General features: G+C 36.5%; 1 protein-coding gene across 1 annotated transcript in view; it reads left to right on the top strand.

Moving 5' to 3' along the window:
• Positions 1-19374, top strand: part of LOC308635049 (nebulin-related-anchoring protein-like) — a gene marked incomplete at its 3' end in the record, with an annotated part of 128221 nt that overhangs the window by 34810 nt on the left and 74037 nt on the right. Inside the window, 2 exon segments of the mRNA XM_081269314.1 lie at positions 1475-1579; positions 2989-3123. Of these exon segments, the coding sequence (XP_081125440.1) occupies positions 1475-1579; positions 2989-3123 (240 nt within the window).

Consider the following 19374-nt stretch of genomic DNA (forward strand, 5'->3'; position numbering starts at 1 on the left):
AACAGTGAGGCGCCATGTACACTATTTACAGATTAGTGTCCAGCACTGAATGGATGCCCTCTTCTCTAAAGCCTGGCCAGGCCCTCTCTAGTTTTCCTTCCTAAAGGTTCAGGTCCCCCTGCTGTAAAGGATGCCAACAATGTCACTCAGTCAGTGGAAAGCCACTGTTTGGAAACTCAACTCCATGGTGGGGGGAGGGAGAGAGAAAGAGCAACAGGAGGAGAAGTTCACTCCTACTGTCCTTTTGGTCACTGCTCCCTTCCTGGTATCAGTGCCTCCCCATGCATCAAGGTCATGAAGGCACAGAGGACAGAGTGCTCCTTATCTCTACCTCCCTCCTGTGCTAATCTGACCCCCTGGTGGGCTATTCTGTATGGCCATGCACAGTGTAAATGACAACAGCTTGGGGAGGTCAGTGGCTTCTGGGGAACAAAGGTATGAAAATAGAAACCTTGGAGGGGTCTGCAGGTTGGGCCCTAATTTAAACCTAATTTACTCTATTCTGCCACCTAGTGTCTGGCCTGGTGGTGTTTCTCTTTAAATTATTTTTGTTTTTAATTGTAGAATATTTGTACCTACTTTTGTGGTACAGTATCATAATTTGATACATGGGTACTGTTTTAGGCAGCTCTTTTGCTGCTGTGACCAAAAGACTTGACAAGAACAGTTTTAGAGGAGGAAAAGTGATGTCAGTCCACAGAGGGCCAACTCCATTGCCCTGGGCTGGAGATGAGGCAAAACACCATGGTGGACAGGTGTGGTGGAAGAAAGCCGCTCAGGACTTGGTGGACAAGAAGCAAAGAGAGACAAGCTCAGCTCACCAGGGACAAAATATATACCCCAAAGGCATGTTCCCAGTGACCCACCTCATCCAGCCACACCCTACCTGCCTGTGGTTACCACCCAGTTAATCCATTCAAGTGGATTAAAGCACTGAGTAGATAAAGCTCACATGACCAAATCATTTTACCTCTAAACTTTCTTGCATTGTCTTACACATGGAGCTTTTGGAGGATACCTCATCTCTAAACTATAACATGTACAATGTGTAATGATCAAATCAGGGTAATTAACATTTTCATCTCCTTAAGTATTATCGTTCCTTGTTAGCAAGGTCATGTTGGGAATTTTCAAACTCCAAATAATTTTCTGGTTATTTGGAAATATACAATTAGTTGTCCTAGACCATACTTGCCCTTGTGTATACAACTTTAGAACTACCCTGTGCCATCTGTATTGTAGGACCCATTACCCATCCTCTATCTTCCCTTCCTAGCCTTTACTCTTCCTGGCCTCCAGTGACCTCTGTTCTACTCTCTATGTGAGCTGCTGGTTTTGGTCCCTACAGATGAGTGACATCGTGTGTACTTGTCTCTGTGTCTGGCTTCACTTGGCACAGTGTCCCCTAGTTCCCCACCTGCTGCAGGAGTTGTAATGCCCTTCCCATCACCCCCACCTGCTTCTCTCCCAACAGGTGGCCTACAGGGCAGAGAACCAGCAGTCTATCCACCAGTACACCATCAGCAAAGACGAGCCTCTCTTCCTACAGGCCCGGGCCAATGCTGCTCACCTCAGCGAGGTACCGCAGGGGGTGTGGGCAGCCATGGGCTCTGCTACTTGTGCCTTTAGCCACGCAGCCCACCAGCCCCATTGGTGGTGTCTGTGCCAACCGAGGTGACTGACATGGGGTGGTTCTAAACGTTGCTCCCTAGCACATCTGGTTCCTGGGCCATGTTCCTGGGTAGGGGCTGGCGACCTTCCCTAGCGATGAGCTGGTGTCAGACTTGAGGCTCTGGGTGGATCCTGGGGTCACAGGGAGTGGTTATTCCAGGGGTCAAAGTTGAGTAGTGGCAGAGGGGAGTGGGAAGAGCTCAGAAGTTGGCCCTAAACTGCTTGGGTTTGATCCCCGATCTGTCACTGTCCCAGGGATTTGACCTTAGACAAATTCTTTTTTATTATTGTTCTTTATTATAATTATTCAATCATACTAACTGTCCAATTAGTGGGCTTCACTGTGACATTTTCCCATACATGTGTCTGTCCTGTTGACTCAGGCCGCCTCCCAGGTGCCCCCTCTTGTCCTCCTCTCCCCGCAGGTCCACTTCTTCTGTCCTTTAGCCCATCTTCTGTTTTCTGTTGTCTGGATTTTTTTTTTTTTTAGTTTCCACATAGGAGAGAAAATGTGTGGTACTTACTTTTCTGTGTCTGCTTGTCTGACTTAACATGATAACCTCCAGTTCCACACATTTTGGACAAATTCTTTACTTTGAGTTGTCCCAGGAGTGGAACGAGGCTAGCCTTTCCTCGCTGGGTTTTCATGAGGGTTCACTGGGCAGATATGCATCAGGCACTGGAAGGAGCATGCACAGTGGTTTCCCTCAGGTGGAAGAGTATCCATAGTCCTGTCTCCCCTGCCTCTCTCTTCTAAGGAGGGTCCACTCTTAGCTCTCCATGCAGCTCCTAGGGCTTTGGGGTTCTGATCTGGGAATAGGTGGTGGCGAGGATTGGAAGGAGAAACAAATGCTAAATTGATTCCCACACAGAAAGGGAGGGGGGCTTCCCAAAAACAGACTTTGAAACCGGGAGGTGGGTGTAGAACAGGGAACAGGAGGAAGGAAAGGCCCAATGGATGGAGAAAGGGTATAGCCAGAGCCCTGCCGCTGGGGGCACGTGGATAGACACAGAGGACAGATTTCCCCCAAATTCTGTGTCGTGCAATGCTGCTCTGCCTGTGGCCTGTCTTTGGGGGCTTCACATATTCCTGATATGTTCAAGGCTTCTGGAGTTTAATGTCTTCTGATTGAAGCCCTGTGTGCCGAGGGGTCTTCGGCCACCAGCAAGGAGGCCTGCGTGTGTTCAGTCTGTGTGAGCCTGGGGCTTTCAGTTTCCAGGGAAGATGTGATTGTGGTTTCCTTGTTAGCAAGGTCATTTCAGAGTCTAGAGAAGCCCTCTCACAGAGGATGATCTCTTGTCTCCTAAATCCCCCAGAAACGGTACAAGAGCAGCTGGGAAAACCAGAAGGCAAGAGGGTTTGAGCTGAGTCTTGATTCCTTGACCTTCCTGGCAGCCAAAGCCAAGAGGGACCTGGCGAGCGAGGTGAGTCAGCCCCCAGAGTGTCGGGGGGTGTGGGGTCCTGCTGCCTAATGTCTGGGAGGGTCTCAAGGAATCTGAGGCCTTTGCATATGATATTTCTTCTGTCTAGAACACTCCTCCTCTAAGACTTCACCAGCACAACCCACTCTTCTTCCAAACTGTGTCAGGGAAGCCTTCCTTAACTTCCCTAACCTATGTTAAACCCCGCTCCCTCTAACAGTGTCTTATTTCACTCGTCATTATATTTCTGCAGCCTAACATAGTGTCTAGTGCAGAGTAGATGTATAGTAAAAATGTATTAAAAGAAATAAAAGCGTGAAAAATGTCATTTTCTGTACAAGTGTTTATGCAAATGAAAATAGTATCTTGATTGAGTTTTCAATGGTCAAATCACAGAGACAAAAGTTAAATCCTAGAGACAAAAGTTTTAGACTTCTTAGAGGAAAAGATAATGAGAGAATGTGTTAGGAAAAAAATCTGATTTAATATTGGGATCTAGGGCTGGGGATGTGGCTCAAGTGGTAACGCGCTCGTCTGGCATGCGTGCGGCCCGGGTTCGATCCTCAGCACCACATACAAAGATGTTGTGTCTGCCGAGAACTGAAAAATAAATATTAAAAAAAAAAAAGAATGATGTCTTTAAAAAAAATATTGGGATCTATATTAAAAGTAATTGTTTATTTGGACAAAGAAGTATGCCTATAAGTCTCATTTTATGTAGATCAGAGGTGTGGCTACATATTATATTGCATGTTATTAGGATTTATTTAAAAGAAATTCAAGATGTGACTTGTAATGAGTGCAGGTTCCTATAACATGACACTGAGAGGTATTTTATTCTACCTATCTTTTCACATCCAAAATTATTTCAGAGGCACCTTTCTTATGCAATATACATGTTACTATGAAATTATAATAAAAGTTATTTGGGATATATAAAAATATGATATCAATTATAGTAAGGACTCTAAACTAAATTGTTGAGAAAAATACAATAGAAACACTTCCAAATTGTTTTGAAAACTAAACTTGATTTGAAAAAAAATTACATTGTTCTTTCTATAAAAATTCAATATATATAATGAAAAATATTAAATAATTGTCTTTCATAAAATGTTTTCTTAAAATTACTATGAATCTTTCAAAAGTTTGGGGACATTTCATTGAGCTAAATCCATTGAAATAAGAACTTCAAATACTAACCGAATCACAGCTAATAGAAAAAGAATTTGATTTATTCTACTTTTGAGGAGAAAATAGAAGTAATCTTTCATTTTTACTGTGTTTCTCATCATTGTGTATATAGTAAGGGCATCTTCATCTCTGACATAAAGTCATATATAAGCACACATTGAATTGGTACTTGAAATATCAAATAATCCTTTTACAAAATATAAAACCCACAAGAATGGATCTGTTGATCGGTTTTATATGAAGTACTTTTCTCCAATAATTTGAAATAAGTTACCAAGGCAGAAAAGAACAATGTCTTTCTCACTCTAGATTCTAAAGATAAAAGAGGTGAGTCATTAGGTCCTACTGTATTTTATAATCATCGTAATATACACAAAACTATTAGTGACTCATACACAATTCTTTTTCTGAACTAAGTGTGCTTGTTCACATGGGCTAACCCTTGTAATCAACTTCTAAAATTAAAATGTATGTAATCATTCCTTATACAAATATGCTTTGAGAAATAATAAGCTTCTCTAGTTTTCTCCCAGTAACAAATTGAATATATTTAGTACAGTGCACATGTTCTGCAGTGTAATGTGAGATACATACACAAATTTGAATTTTTTAGGAAATAAATATTTTAATTTTTAATTTTTTTAAGAGAGAGAGAGAGAGAAAGAGAGAGAGAATTTTTTAAATATTTATTTTTCAGTTTTCGGTGGACACAACATTTATTTTATTTTTACGTGGTTCTGAGGATCGAACCCAGCGCCATGCGCATGCCAGGCGAGCGCATTACCGCTTGAGCCACATCCACAGCCCCAGGAAATAAATATTTTTAAATGAAAGTCACTTATTTATTTTTGTTTACTTACAGATTAAGTTAATTTTAATAATGTATTTTATTTAATCCATTACATCTAAAATAATATCATTTCAACATATAATTAATGTAAAAATTATTCATGAGTTATTTTATATTCTTTTTTAATATTGAATCCTTCAAATCAGGTGTGTATTCATACATATCTGTTTCGGTTAGCCACATTTGATGTGCTCAATAACCATATATGAATTGTGCCTACCATGTTCTGCAATGCAGGGGTATAGTTTGTACAAAAAGGAGAAAAAATAAGGAAGGAAGGAAGAAGAAATCAAGAAATTGGGAATGATCCTTCAAAATAAAAATAGTTTTTCAAAGATGAAAAGTAGCATTAATTGTATAATTCAAGGATCTGAACTATATCTTGGTTTTCTGCTAGTGTCTTGTGCTAAAAAGAATATGAAACACTTAAAAGGGCAGGGATATTTTTTATACACCCTGTTAACTATCAGAGCCTAAAACAATGCATATATTAGACATACAGGTATACTTGTTGAGTATGTGAATAAGTGAATTGATGGCAGTATTATATCTTTAATATGTTTATTTTATACATCAAGAAAGCCCAGATAGTCACCTATTAGCAAGAGATTAGGTAGAATATTGAGGATTTCTACTTCAGGGATAGGAATAAAATTTATGGTTGGCACCTTGCTTAACCAGTCTTTGTGAAATTCATTTATAGAGGCTGGAAAGTATCTATGTGTCATGCATTTAGAGAGCAATTTTTCAAACAGGAAGCCTTCAGAATTTCATCATTTCACCTATTTTTAGGTGCTCATAGCCAAGTCCCATAACTAAATAACTTGGTAAATCCTTTATAATGAAATTTTGCATTGAAAGAGTGACTTTTAAAAACTGCAATGATACCTCCAGTTCATATGCTATTTTTATTATTTCCTTCTCTGACTTTTATCCTAATATATTACTTTTATAAGGGTGGATACTTAAATTCTGAGAAGGATTGAGTTTCTAAAGTCGAAATCAAATCCATACTTTATATCTCAAAGAATAAAATTTCTTGGGTTTCAAGAACAACTGAAGTATGTATTTCATATTTGAAGAAAGATAATTGGTGTTCTCACCTGTTTTGTTTCAAACTAACCAGACATGTGTTATAAAAATAATTTTGCTGAGAGTAACCTGAAGACAACTTTTTTAAAAAAAAATTCTGTTTTTTTTGAGTACTGGGAATTGAACCCAGACCTTGTGCATAGGCAAGCACTATACCACTAAGCTACATCCCTAGTCCCTGAGACATCTTTTAAAATAAGTTATTTTTTCCTTTCTGATGTGAAAAGCAATTCATAATACATTTACAGAAGACTATAAAAAAGAAAGTAACCATCAATCATAATCTCAGTCTTCAGAGACACTTTAAGAGTATCTTTCTGAAAAATATTTAAGAATATGGAGGAACTTTGATAGAGCAAAGGTGGGGAAGGAATGAGGAGGGGTCATGGAGGCAGGAAAGATGGTGGAATGAGATGGACATCATTACCCTAGGTACATGTATGACTGACTGCACGTATGGTGCAATGCTACATCCTGTACAACCAGAGAAATGAAAAGTTGTGCTGCAATTGAGTACAATGATCCAAAATGCATTCTGCTGTCATATATACTTAATTAAAATAAATAAATTAATTAATTGAAAAAGAATATAGATGTTAATTTTATAAAAATTGACATTATACATATGATTATATGTCATCACATAAGAATTTCATTAAAAAATATTCTTTGAGACTATGTATTTAATGATTGTATATGATCCCTAAGAAGTTTAATATGTACAATGAACTGAAAACATGTCATTCACAGAATTCCATTTTGTATGGAAGAAAACATTGACAATTACTGATAAAAAGTATACTTCTACAGTTTTTCCTCCTTCTCCCAATCCTAAGAGTCTTTGAGCATTGCTGGTAGAAAGGTTTCAATGGTATTGCTAAGTAAATCTGAATGAGAAGGGAGAATGTATTTTGTTGTTCCCTCCTGAAAGGAAAGAGGATTGGAAGATATGAGAAGACCAGTAAAATGGCAGAACATAGGGTGGTGTGGATTTTTGTTTCTTCATTCATTCTTCTGTCAATTAATTCTGATGATTAAGATCATCAGATTTCTAGCAAACTCAGAAGTGTTTATGGTAGGGTATTATTTTTATAAAAACTGGTGATAATGCTTGGCCCTGAGAGTTCCTGTTTAAGTTGACTCAGAGTGAGATAAACACAGCATGAGTAGATACATGGGCTAGACACAAAAGGTTATGAGAAGGTAAGCACTTGGAATTAAAAAATAACATGAGCAGGTTTTGGGCTAACTACCAGCCATAATAGTCATGATTATTATTTTTGATCTTGTGTGTATTTCTCTTTGGAATGGACATATCTGCAAGGAATGAGTTTCAAGATCCTTAGTGGATGCTCACATTGGATGGTACTTAACCTTAAATACTATTTTTTCCCTATTGATTCATAACTATGATGAAGCTTAATTTATAAGTTAGACACAATAATAGATTAGCAACCATAATGAAAATAAAACAGAACACTTATGGCAATGTACACTAATAAAATTACAATTATATTTACTCCTGAAATTTGGGGCCATTATTAAGTAAAATAAGGGTCACTTGAATACAAGCATGGAGATACCATCAAATCAGTTGATCTGGCTATTGGGTATATAGTGTATACAGGGTGAATACACTGAACAAAAGGATAATTCACATGCCAGGTGAGATAGAGCAGGGTAGGGTGAGATTTCATCATGTTGCTCATAATGGACGACAATTTAAAACATCTTGAAATTTTCAGAATTTTCCATTTAATATTCTCAGATCATGGTTGACTGCTAATACCTGAATAATAATAATAATAACTGCATAATAATAATAATAACTGAAATCAAGGAAATCAAAGTAACAGTTAAGGGGTGCAATTGTTTCACTTAGATTTTCCCCCATTTTTCTAGCTCTTTGTCTTTCTCGCCTTCCTCACATTCCCAACTCACAGGCATATCATCTTTGATCTTTCTTTCTTAGCTGTTTTTTGAGTGTTTCTTTTTCTTTTTCATTAAACAAGCATTTCAAAGTTTGGAATAACCTTCCTGTGGGTGGTTCCTGTCCAAACCTGCCTGGCCAAAGGCTTCTGTTTTCTCCATGTTCTGGTTGTAACTGGATCAGGATTACTTTGTTTACTATGTTTCCTTCCTGGACTAAGAGCATACAACCCACCCACTTCAGGCAACAATGCTTTTCAGAATTGGATCTATATTTCAATCTTAATTTAGATTTGTCATTTGTTTCTACCATGTCCTTTAAACTTATCTCTTCAGCTTGGAAAATTGTTCTTAATTTGTAACATTTTGGGGGTTTTGGGAAGTAAATTAAAGAATTTACAGTGTGTGACAAGATAAATTAGTTTCACAGTGTGTATTTTCATGCTCGATTTTACATTTTGTCTAGAAGAAGGATTTAAGAGTTCATTTTTCAGTGCTTCTGGTGAAGAATAAAAGGGTATTATGGAGTATCTATTATATAAATACCATCAGAATGCCATATAAAAATAACTTACTTCACAAAATGGTTGCATGTTTAACTTATTTTTTTTGTGTTGAATTGTTCTTCTCTATAAACCATGTTGCAAGAAGCAGTTGAGTGTGGTCAGGGTAAAAGCCTATTGTGCAGGACTCAGGTTACTTCACATCCCTTTCAAGTAGCTGTGGTGTGTTTCATCCAAGTGCTTTCTAACGACTGTGAGCAGTGGATTTCTCCATACACCAACTTAAGGACAATTAGAGCTACTTGGAAATTAACTTCACAGAATTACTTTAGGCTTCTAGAAAAAAAAAGAAAAGAAAACATTAAAAAAAAAATAAAACGTGCCTAGTGCATACTCAGGTCCAGCTGTTTTCTATAGATTCTTCTATTTATTTTACCAGAATATGTTAAAAATTACCTACTAAGTCACAACTAGATTGGACATTGTGCTTGAAATTAGAAACAAGATGAATGATTCCTTATAGTAAAATCATAGGGCTTGTATGTATATGTATTTTCTTGGTCTCTTGGTATAATAGCTGAGCATTTAATTTTTCAAAACTGCATTCTCATTGCTCTACATGCCAGTTACCACACTAATCAAATGACTTATAATGTGAATTGGTGAATTAGCTGTAAATTTTCTTGACCAACCCGCAAATAACACATGAAACAAATGTTTCTTTTTAGAAAACTCATTTACTCTGTGTTATTGACATCATATTTCATTCATGGAACAAACAAACACCACACAAAAAACAGAGAAACAACAATAACAAAAATCTTAAGTTTTTTTTAAATTTTAATTTTGTGAAAATAATTTAGTCGGTAGTACAGAAGAAATAAGCACCTAATAAGAAATAATGGTGACACAGAAAAAAAGATAATATAGGGTGATTTTCTAATAATAGATTTAGGATTATTATATGAAATAAATACTCCACTAAATGTAAAGCTTAAGTGGTTATGATGTGCTGCATGAACAAAGTACTATATCCTTGTGAGTTAGTGACATGAAAGACAAATAAGCTCTATGTACAAAAAACAAAAATTAGAGTTCATCCCATATCTACCTAAAGCCCCAAATACTCCCTACTCACATGCTGCTAGTCTGTTAGTCACCCAGGGAGGGGGTCCTTTAGTCATATCACATCTAATGTCTAAACAGTTTTGAAAAATGATTGATAAGCTCATCCAGCAAATAATTTATTTACACTTGAATTTGTAGCCTCTTATGCAAATTAATAAAAATGTAATGGAGCACCTACTGGATGAGAGTGTGAAGAGGGCAAAAGTTGGAAAAATTCATGTGATGTCAAATGGTAGACTTCAGGTGGTAGAAGAAATTTTCTTTTAAAAGAAACATTAATATTCGGAAACTTCTCCAATGTAAAAATCTTTGATAGTATCAAGGAAAAAAAATAATAATTCTAAGTGAAAAACAGTCTCATGTCCTTTTTCCCAGACTCTGTGTTTTCTTATTTTAGTAGATTTTTAAAATACAATGCACTTTCTTTATATTGTATATTTTTCCAACTACTTATCATCTAATATGGTCCTCGTGACAACATCTAATATGGTCCTCATGACAACTCCATTGTGAAGATGGGCCAATGTTCCCCGACATTTGAATGGAAATTACTTTATTAATAGATTGAGGAGTTGAGCTTCACATCTGAGGTTCCTCAAATAGTGTTAAACAGGCTGGTCCTTTGTTTGCTTTAATTTTGTACATTTCTCTTAGAGGGACAGGATAAATAAGAGGGAGAACTGATAAGCTCTGTGGGATGTACAACCAAAACACAGTAGAATTTTCTTGCCCCACCTCAACAAACCAAATTCAAATATCTTAAAGTAACACAGGATATCTGAGATAAGATTTTTAAATTGCTGAGGAGAAATTCCTCTGGACTACAGGAATCCCCTGGCTCAAAAATCTATATAAAAACGTCTCCAGGAGCACCTGAGGTGACATCCAGAAAGTTCTGAAGAAGATGAAAATAAGTACTTTCTCAGTTTCTTCTCAGCCTGATTCATTAGAAATGGCTGTAGAATGTTTAAGCACTACTTCTTGTGACTAATTACTATTTGATATAACATGAATGTTCTTAACTTTAGCCCTCTTCCTGTAGCTTTCTTTTTCTCTCCTTTCTTTTGTTGTAGACAGAGTCATTTCTGACTAATATCAAGAAGCAGCGTGAGAAGGCTCAGCAGGTTCAGCAAATTTGGAAAGTCTGTATGTGGTAAAAATGAATGGAGGAGGAAAAGCAGATTCAAGAATTAAAAATTACTTGGAGATTTCAGATGGGGTTGAAAAGTGCATGATTTTTCCATAGACCCTCTCCCCAGTCCTAGCAGCTAGTTCACTCACCCCTCCTGAACTGAGCAGCAGCTGGAACTGGGGCAAGAAGGCAGGAGCTGGGTCTTGGAAACTCCATGCTTTGTTAGTGGCTTGACAGGTATGCAGATCAGCCTCCCCTTTGCAGTGGAATACAGCTTGCAGTCAGCTGGGGTACAGAATTAAATGCGGAAACTCTGAGAAGTTCCAGGTCAGAAATTTGTAGATCCTCAGGAAAAAGATCAATATCATCTCGAGTTGAACAAGCCTGCTGTCTCTGGCACCTAGGAACTGAAAAGGACTTGAAGAGGTGTTCCTATGCCTCTCTACTTCTGAGGCTGACAGGGCAGACAGTGACTGGGAAGCAGAGGCTTTTCCTTCATCCTTGTGTTAGGAAAGCCAAAGCCATGGAGTAAGGGATGCCTAGAGTGGAGGTATCTTTGTACACATTATCACATTGGAAGTCTCCAACCTGGTTGATAAGTTTGCATGTCCCCCTCCTTCCTTATAGAAGAGGGGACAGGAAGAGAAAAGGGATTTCTTTTTATCATGCCTAAATTGTTTTTGTGCATATGTTTTGTATGCATGCATTTGGAGTTTATCCAAGTTTATTATCTCCCTCCACCAGTCTATAAGCATCTTGAGGAACCCTATTCCTCTTATCATCTAGCACACTCCATGATTGTAAAAGAATGAACATTGAACTTGAGAACTGTTCATGAATTTATTTTTACAGTATATGGAAAGGGCCACAGTGAAAGTGGCAAGCATTAAGATTCCCAAATTACTGAACCAGGCAAAGACTTTAGTTATTACCTTTTGAAACAGTATGGGAAGAAAATAGTTCTTAGTGGGGAGTCAGTGTTGGTAGTACTTGCTGCCCCATTAAAAAAGGGCCCTACTCAAAAGTTATTAACTTGATTTATACTAAGAGATACAATGAGCTGTTTTAGAGATAAATTAGATGGAGATAATGCCCCAAGGTGGTGAGTCATTTATCTTTAACACTGTATTAAAATAAATTCAAAACTAAATATAATACAAATCATATTACTAAAATACAAATAATACTATTAAAATACAAATAATACTACTATGATAATAAGACTAAATATAATACAGAATAATACTAGAATAGTTGTTTCTCTGCTCCTTTTACTTTCCATTGAATACAGAAAGAAATGGAATTACATCTGGCTCACAGTAACTTGGGTCTAAACCTTCTAATTCTTTAAGAGTTTTAAAGTCAATGGCATTGATGGAGAAAATATTTGATAGCTGTGATTTCTTATTTCATGCCTGGACATTTTGGAAGTTGTGCATTGTGATTTTCATTATCTTTTATGTGCATCAGATATTTTTCGTATTACCCTGTAAGTAACTTGAGATAATTTTTATACTTCTTTCCAATACCTTATAGTACTTTTCAAATAATACAATGCCCAATACAATCACAGTAAAACTATCAAAATCAGGTTAATAATACATTATTGCCCTCTAATATTTTAACCCCATTCAAGTTTTACTAATTTTCCTAATAAAGTCCCCTATAAAAAATGCATAACAAATATGGAGATACAGGATCTGAAATCTACCAATCTTATTTAACTACCTCTTTCTTGATTTCTCTTCTATGTAAAAACTAAACACTCAACACAAAATGAGTTACAGTTTCTAACTGCTAGTGTTAATATAGAGGGTGTGTAAAATATGTTTATTCAGGCACATCTCTAAAAATTAGCCCTATTTATATTTGCAATGAATAAACAGGGTCCAGTCACCACATGTTAAAAAGAATTTCAGTAATACAGTTCAAATAATTTTCAGGATATTCTTTTCTCAGGAAGTTTCAATTTTGAGGCTATGCATCTACCCATGACAGTATCACGGTGCTGACTGGAGAAAATTTATCAGTCTCAGGAATAGATCACTCCAGTTGGCTGTCAGGTGTCTGCACACGGATTCTCCAGGGTGGCCAATACCTGGAAAAGAAACAAGAATGAGTGATGGCAAGCAGGCCCTGGGATCTGTCCTTCACCTTGCCCCTTACTTGTGTTATATTGTATGAAGGAACGTGTGGCCTTGTCACTAGAAAACACTGAATCATGTTAAGATGCTTGCCTGTGTATAAAATGAGAAGCTGAATACAAGCTCCCAGAGTGGACAGAGCTGATAGAAGGATAATGGAATGCTACCACTGGGTAACAAGGGCCACACATGGGCAGCAAGGTGAAATGTGGATAGAATATGGGGCATGGGTGACAGTTTATGTCAATCTCTCTGCTTCAAAAAATTAGAGGAGACAGAATTGAGAACCACTTAACTTTCCATTCTAGTTCTGAAATACTAGCAACAGCATCTGGCCAGACAGATTCAAGTTCAGTTTTTAAAATTTTCTACCAGATTTCTTTGGAAACCACCTTGCTGAGAGGAAAAAAAAAACTTTGATGGGAATATATTTTTCTTGTCATTGGGTTATATAGACAAACTTCCTCATTCTTTTCTTTAAACTACCTACGTTACATTAGGAACTATACTTGATGATGGGCATCCAGGGATGGAAAACAGTCCCTGTGCTCAACAGTTCAAAGAACCAGTTTATGCTAAGGAGATGCGGCAGGAGCACATGAAGCAGTAGGGAATGGGCAAGCATCTGGGTAGCCTAGAGATGGGGTTTCTAATATACCAACAGTAGCATTACTCATTTTTACATTCCATAATATTTTTTTCCTTCTTGCTCTTCATGGACTTTATTAAATTATCAAACTTAAGGAATGTACTTACACCTGTGTTTTTAGTTTGTTTCAATTAGTTATACATGACAGTAGAATGCATTTTGACACATCATACATTTTGAAGATACATATAACTTTCTCATTCTTCTGGTTGTACATAATGAAGAATCACACTGTTGGTGTAGCTATGTATGTACCTAGGGTGACAGTGCTGTATTCATTCTACTATCTTTCCTATCCCCATACCCTCTCTCTTCCCTCCCATCCCCTCTGCCAAATCCAAAGTACCTTGATCCTTCCCTACTTTCACCCCTTATTGTGAATTAGTACCTGCATATCAGAGAAAACATTCCGCAGTTGGTTTTTTGGGATTGGCTTATTTCACTCAGCATGATATTCTCCAGCTCTATTCATTTACTGGCAAATGCCATAATTTCATTTTTTCTTTAAGGATGAGTAATATTTCATTGTGAATATATGCCACATTTTCTTTTTTAAATTACCATACCTTTTTTTTCTATTTATATATGACAGCAGAACACAATACAATTCTTATTACACATATAGAGCACAATTTCATATCTCTGGCTGTATACATAGTATATTCACACCAATTCGTGTCTTCATTCCTGTACTTTGTATAATAATGATCATCACATTTCACATCATTAATAACCCCATGCCCCCTCCCTTCCCCTCCCACCTCCCTGCCCTATCATCTATTCTTCCCATGCTCCCTCTCCCTATCCTACTATGAATCAGCCTCTTTATATCAAAGAAAACATTTGGCATTTGGATTTTTGGGATTGGCTAACTTCACTTAGCATTATCTTCTCTAATTCCACCCATTTACCTGTAAATGTCATGATTTTATTCTCTTTTATTGCTGAGTAATATTCCATTGTTTATATATGCCACATTTTTAAAATCCACTCATCTATTGAAGGGCATCTAGGTTGGTTCCACAGTTTAGCTATTGTGAATTGTGCTGCTATAAACATTTATATGTCTGTGTCCCTGTAGTAGGCTATTTTTAAGTCTTTTGGGTATAGACCGAGGAGAGGGATAGCTGGGTTAAATTCTTTATCCATTCATCTGTTGAAGGACATCTAGGTTGGTTCCATAGTTTGGCTATTGTGAGTTGAGCTGTTAAAAACAATGGTTACGCATCCACATAAGGGGAAGAGGAAAAAAAACAAGAGATAGAAATGAATTACAGTAGATGGGATAGAGAGAGAGAGAGAGAAGATGGGAGGGAAGGGGAGAGGAGGGGAGGGGGGACAGGAAGGGGATAGGAAAGTGTTTTTGATAATTGCCATTTTGACTACAGTGAGATGAAATCTTAGAGTAGTTTTGATTTACATTTATCTAATTGCTAGAGATGTTGAACATTTTTTTTCTTTTTTTTGACCATTCATATTTCTTATTCTTCTGTGAAGTGACTATTTAGTTCCTTGGTCCATTTATTGATTGGGTTATTTGTCTCTTTGGAGTTAAGTTTTTTGAGTTCTTTATATATCCTGGAGTTATATATCTGAGGTACATGTGGTAAAGATTGAATGTGGTAAAGATCTGAGGTGCATGTGGTAAAGATTGAATCTAAGAGCACTTAAGCACTAAGACACAATCTGAACCCTTTTTTATTTATTTATTTTTTTAATTTTGATAGGATCTCGCTGAATTGCTTAGGGCATTGCTAAATTGCTGAATCTGGCTTTGAACTTGTGATCCTCCTGCCTTAGTCTCCCAAGTTACTGGGATTACAGGTGTGTGCCACCATGCCCACCCTTACACCTGTTATGGCTCTTAGGACCTAGTGTTTTCTCAACTTGGGTGGGGGCAAGCTGACTTAAATACTTAAAAAAAATAGCTCTTCTCTTTCTAATGTAGGCCTGTTCGTACCTGTGTAGTGAGAAAGCAGGATCTCTGAGCATTCTCCAGGGAGTGATAAAGAGTGGGCTGGCTCAGCTGGGGCTGAGACCCACAATTGGTTTGGTACCTCTCTGGCAAACTCCAAATGAGCCAGTTCCCACAGGCCACAGAATGGGTGGCTACAGGGATATTGGAGTTGGGGTAATCTGAGAAGTAGACTCTTGGGAGAAGAAAGGTAAGGAATGGAAAGAGAGAAATAGTTTTCTGGAGAAAAATGAAGTGCTGTAATATTGTTCTCCAGTAAAGGAGGAGTGGAGAGGAAGCTCTGGAGTTGGACTCCCTGTGTTCAAATCTTGCTTTCTTACTAGGTGACCTTTTGGGAAAATTACTTGATCTTTCTGAACCTCAGTTTCTTTGGTGCAAATTATTTAAATTAGAACATTAAATAGAATATTTCATTTAAGGCTCTTATCTCACTGCTTTCTAGATGATGATGAGGAGGAGATGATGAATACAAGGAAAATGAAGGAGAAGATGATGATGATAAGAAAATTGTGGTCTTTTTGAGGGATTCACATGGCAGCTGAATTAGATATAGTCTCTGGTCACCCAAAATGTATAGACAAGTAGACAGATAATTACAGTACAACAGAACACATGCTGTTGGGAAAATAGTGTTCAGACAACTCATAGGAGGGGTCTCAAGTTCATGCTTGGGAGATCAGGGATGACTTCATTGAAGAAAAGATATCTAAATAGAAGATTTAATTCTAGGTAAGAAAATGTAACGGAAACAGAGAAGAGGATATGTTTGGAGAGGAAAGGAAGCCAAAGTAAGAGGATTTTATAAGGCAAGAGTGGTCGATTGCTTCAAATGCTATGGAAATTTCTATTATGATGAGGACTGAAAATTGTGATTTTTTTTCCAGTGGAATGATTCAAATAGAATCTATGTTTCAGTGACCAGATAATGAAGAATGAATACAGCAAGACAGACAACTCTCCACTGACATGAGACAGAATGGAACAGTTTATAAAAATGAAAAATGAGATAGGACCAAGTTTCAAAATATATTTAGCTAGGACAGAGCCAGTATACAGTTGTTGAGAACCTTTATTAAATTAATTGAGAAGGTTCTATGATTGCAAAATCATTTTAATGGGTGGAGGGAAGAGAGGAGGCAATCGCTGTTCAGCAGAGTGGGAATGAAATGAAAGGGGCACAGGACCACGCATGAAGCAAAGGAGAGAAGAGCAAAAGAGGGGAGGAGAGGGTGGCACAACATCTAAGAATTCCAGGAACATATTATCTAATCAAAAAGACAAATTTAAAGCATATAAAACTAATAGGTACCTTACAATTAAGATAATAATATGTTCATTTGTGTAGAAATTATGATTATAGTCAGAATCTTAGGGATGAATTGATTATTCTGATAGACAATCAAAATTTAGAGGGTACATATGCTATTTATAGCTATGAAGAACAATTTAGAGGATAATAGTAATCTTTAGGTATGATATAGGGGTTTGTGATGACTTATAGGAAGGGTTTGACTCCATATGCACTTTTAAATTGTCCTCTATATTAACGCACCATCATTAACTGTTTTTTCTACCTGTGCCCCGAAAATTAGCAAATTAAAGTAGCTTTCTCAATACTGAATCGTCCAACTGAAGGAACCCTTTGTCCACACCATTTTAGATATACTTTATCATTTAGTTTAGAATTCTCTTTCTCTGAAAATAGTTTTTTCATTGTTGTTTTGTTTTTAAATATTATTTTATTAGTGCCTATTGATATACATAACTGTGGGGTTTGTTTTGACATATTCATAAATGCATACAACATAATTTGCTCCATTTCAATCCCTAGTACTACCTTCTTCTCTCCCCACCTCCCTCCCCCTGAACCCCTTCTGCCCCTCTATTTATCTCTCTTCTATTAATCTGTGTTTTTACTGGTGCATTATAGTTATACATTAAGGTGGAATTAATTGTGATATATTCATACATGCACATCACATAGTTGGTGAATTTCACTCCACAGTTTCTCCCCTTTCCCATCTGTTCTCCTGCTCCCTCAGTCCCTTTGATGTGCCCCCTTGTTCTTCCCTCTATTTTCTTGAGATCCTCCTATTTTAAAAATTCCTTATTTTTCTCTTGCTTCTGTATATTGGAGAAAAATTTCAACCCTTGATTCCAAGTCTTGTTTATTTGACTTAGCATTATGTTCTCCATTTCATCCATCCAAATGACATGCTTTCATTCTTTATGGCTTTATTTTTATTTATTTTTTTATTCTTTATGGCTGAGTAAAACTCCATTATGTATATGTGTATATATATATATATATATATATATATATATATATATATATATATATATATATATATACCACATTTTAAAAATCAATTTGTCTATTGAGGGACACCTAGGCTGGTCTATAACTTGGTTATTGTGACTTGTGCTACTTAAGAATTGGAATGCATTTATCACTACAGCACACTGATTTTAGTTATTTTGTATAATTATCAAGGAGTGTTATAGCTAGGTCATATGGTAGATTTATTGCTAGTCTTTTGAGAACACTTCAGCCTGCTTTCCAGAGTGGTTGTACTAATTTGCATTTCCACCAACAATATAAATTGTTGCAAATGAGTGTACTTTCCCCCCACATCCTCACCAGTATTTATGTTATTTGTATTCCTGATGATTGTCATTTTAACTCAAGTGAGATGACATCTCAGTATAGTTTTGATTTGCATTTCCCTGATTGCTAAGAATGCTGAACAGTTTTTTCATATAATTGTTGGCTATTTGCATTTGTTTTCTTGATAAATGTCTGTTTAGTTTATTTGCCCATTTATTGGTTGGGTTATTTGGGTTTTTCTTGTTAAGTTTATTGAGTTATCTGCCTCAGCAATTGCTATGAAGACAAATGTAAAAAAATATGATTTACAAAAACTTTCGTGAGAGAAGACTGATTTTAAAAAGAAAACTACTTGAAAAATGGCAGAAAATTCAAGGGTAACGATATAATAATTAACAAATCAACTTTGTTTTTACACCTAGCCTTTTCTGAGTTTGTTTCTGTCTCAGTGCAGTATACTCTCAAATTCAGATCCTTTTGTGTTTTTACACTATGAATTCATTCCTTGTGTAGCAGAGATTTGTTTTTTTTTGTAGTGTCAGCAAACAAAAGTACAGTTATAAAACTACATTTCTTCTTGGTTTCATCTTCTATCATCAATCACTCTTGACAAAAGTTAAGGTACAAACTGAGTTTAATGTTCTTATATAGTCTGTTTCTAATAAACAACCTTTACTTTCATTTTGATGAATTAATACACCAATGGAATTTACTATTAACTTATTACAGTTTATCGTCCTAAATTTTAAATTATTGATTTATTCTTTTAGATTTTTTTAAAGACTTTTTGTTTTTTAGTTGTAGATAGGTGCAATACCTTTATTTGATCAGGTGCTGAGGATTGAATCCAGTGCTCAGCGCATGTAAGACAAGCATTCTACCACTGAGCCACAACCCCAGCACATCTTTTAGATCTTGAAAATTCGATTGAGTAGTATTTCTTTCAAGTAGTTACCCAAATTCAGGAAGGCTCATATTGCATTGTTTTTCATATTTTAGAATACATCCCTACATCATTATCTGTGGTTATATTTCATAGCCAAAATGTTGAAATGTATGATTTGCTTAATTTACTTA

Source organism: Spermophilus citellus, assembly GCF_964194105.1.
Source record: "Spermophilus citellus genome assembly, chromosome: 16".
NCBI lineage: Eukaryota > Metazoa > Chordata > Mammalia > Rodentia > Sciuridae > Spermophilus > Spermophilus citellus.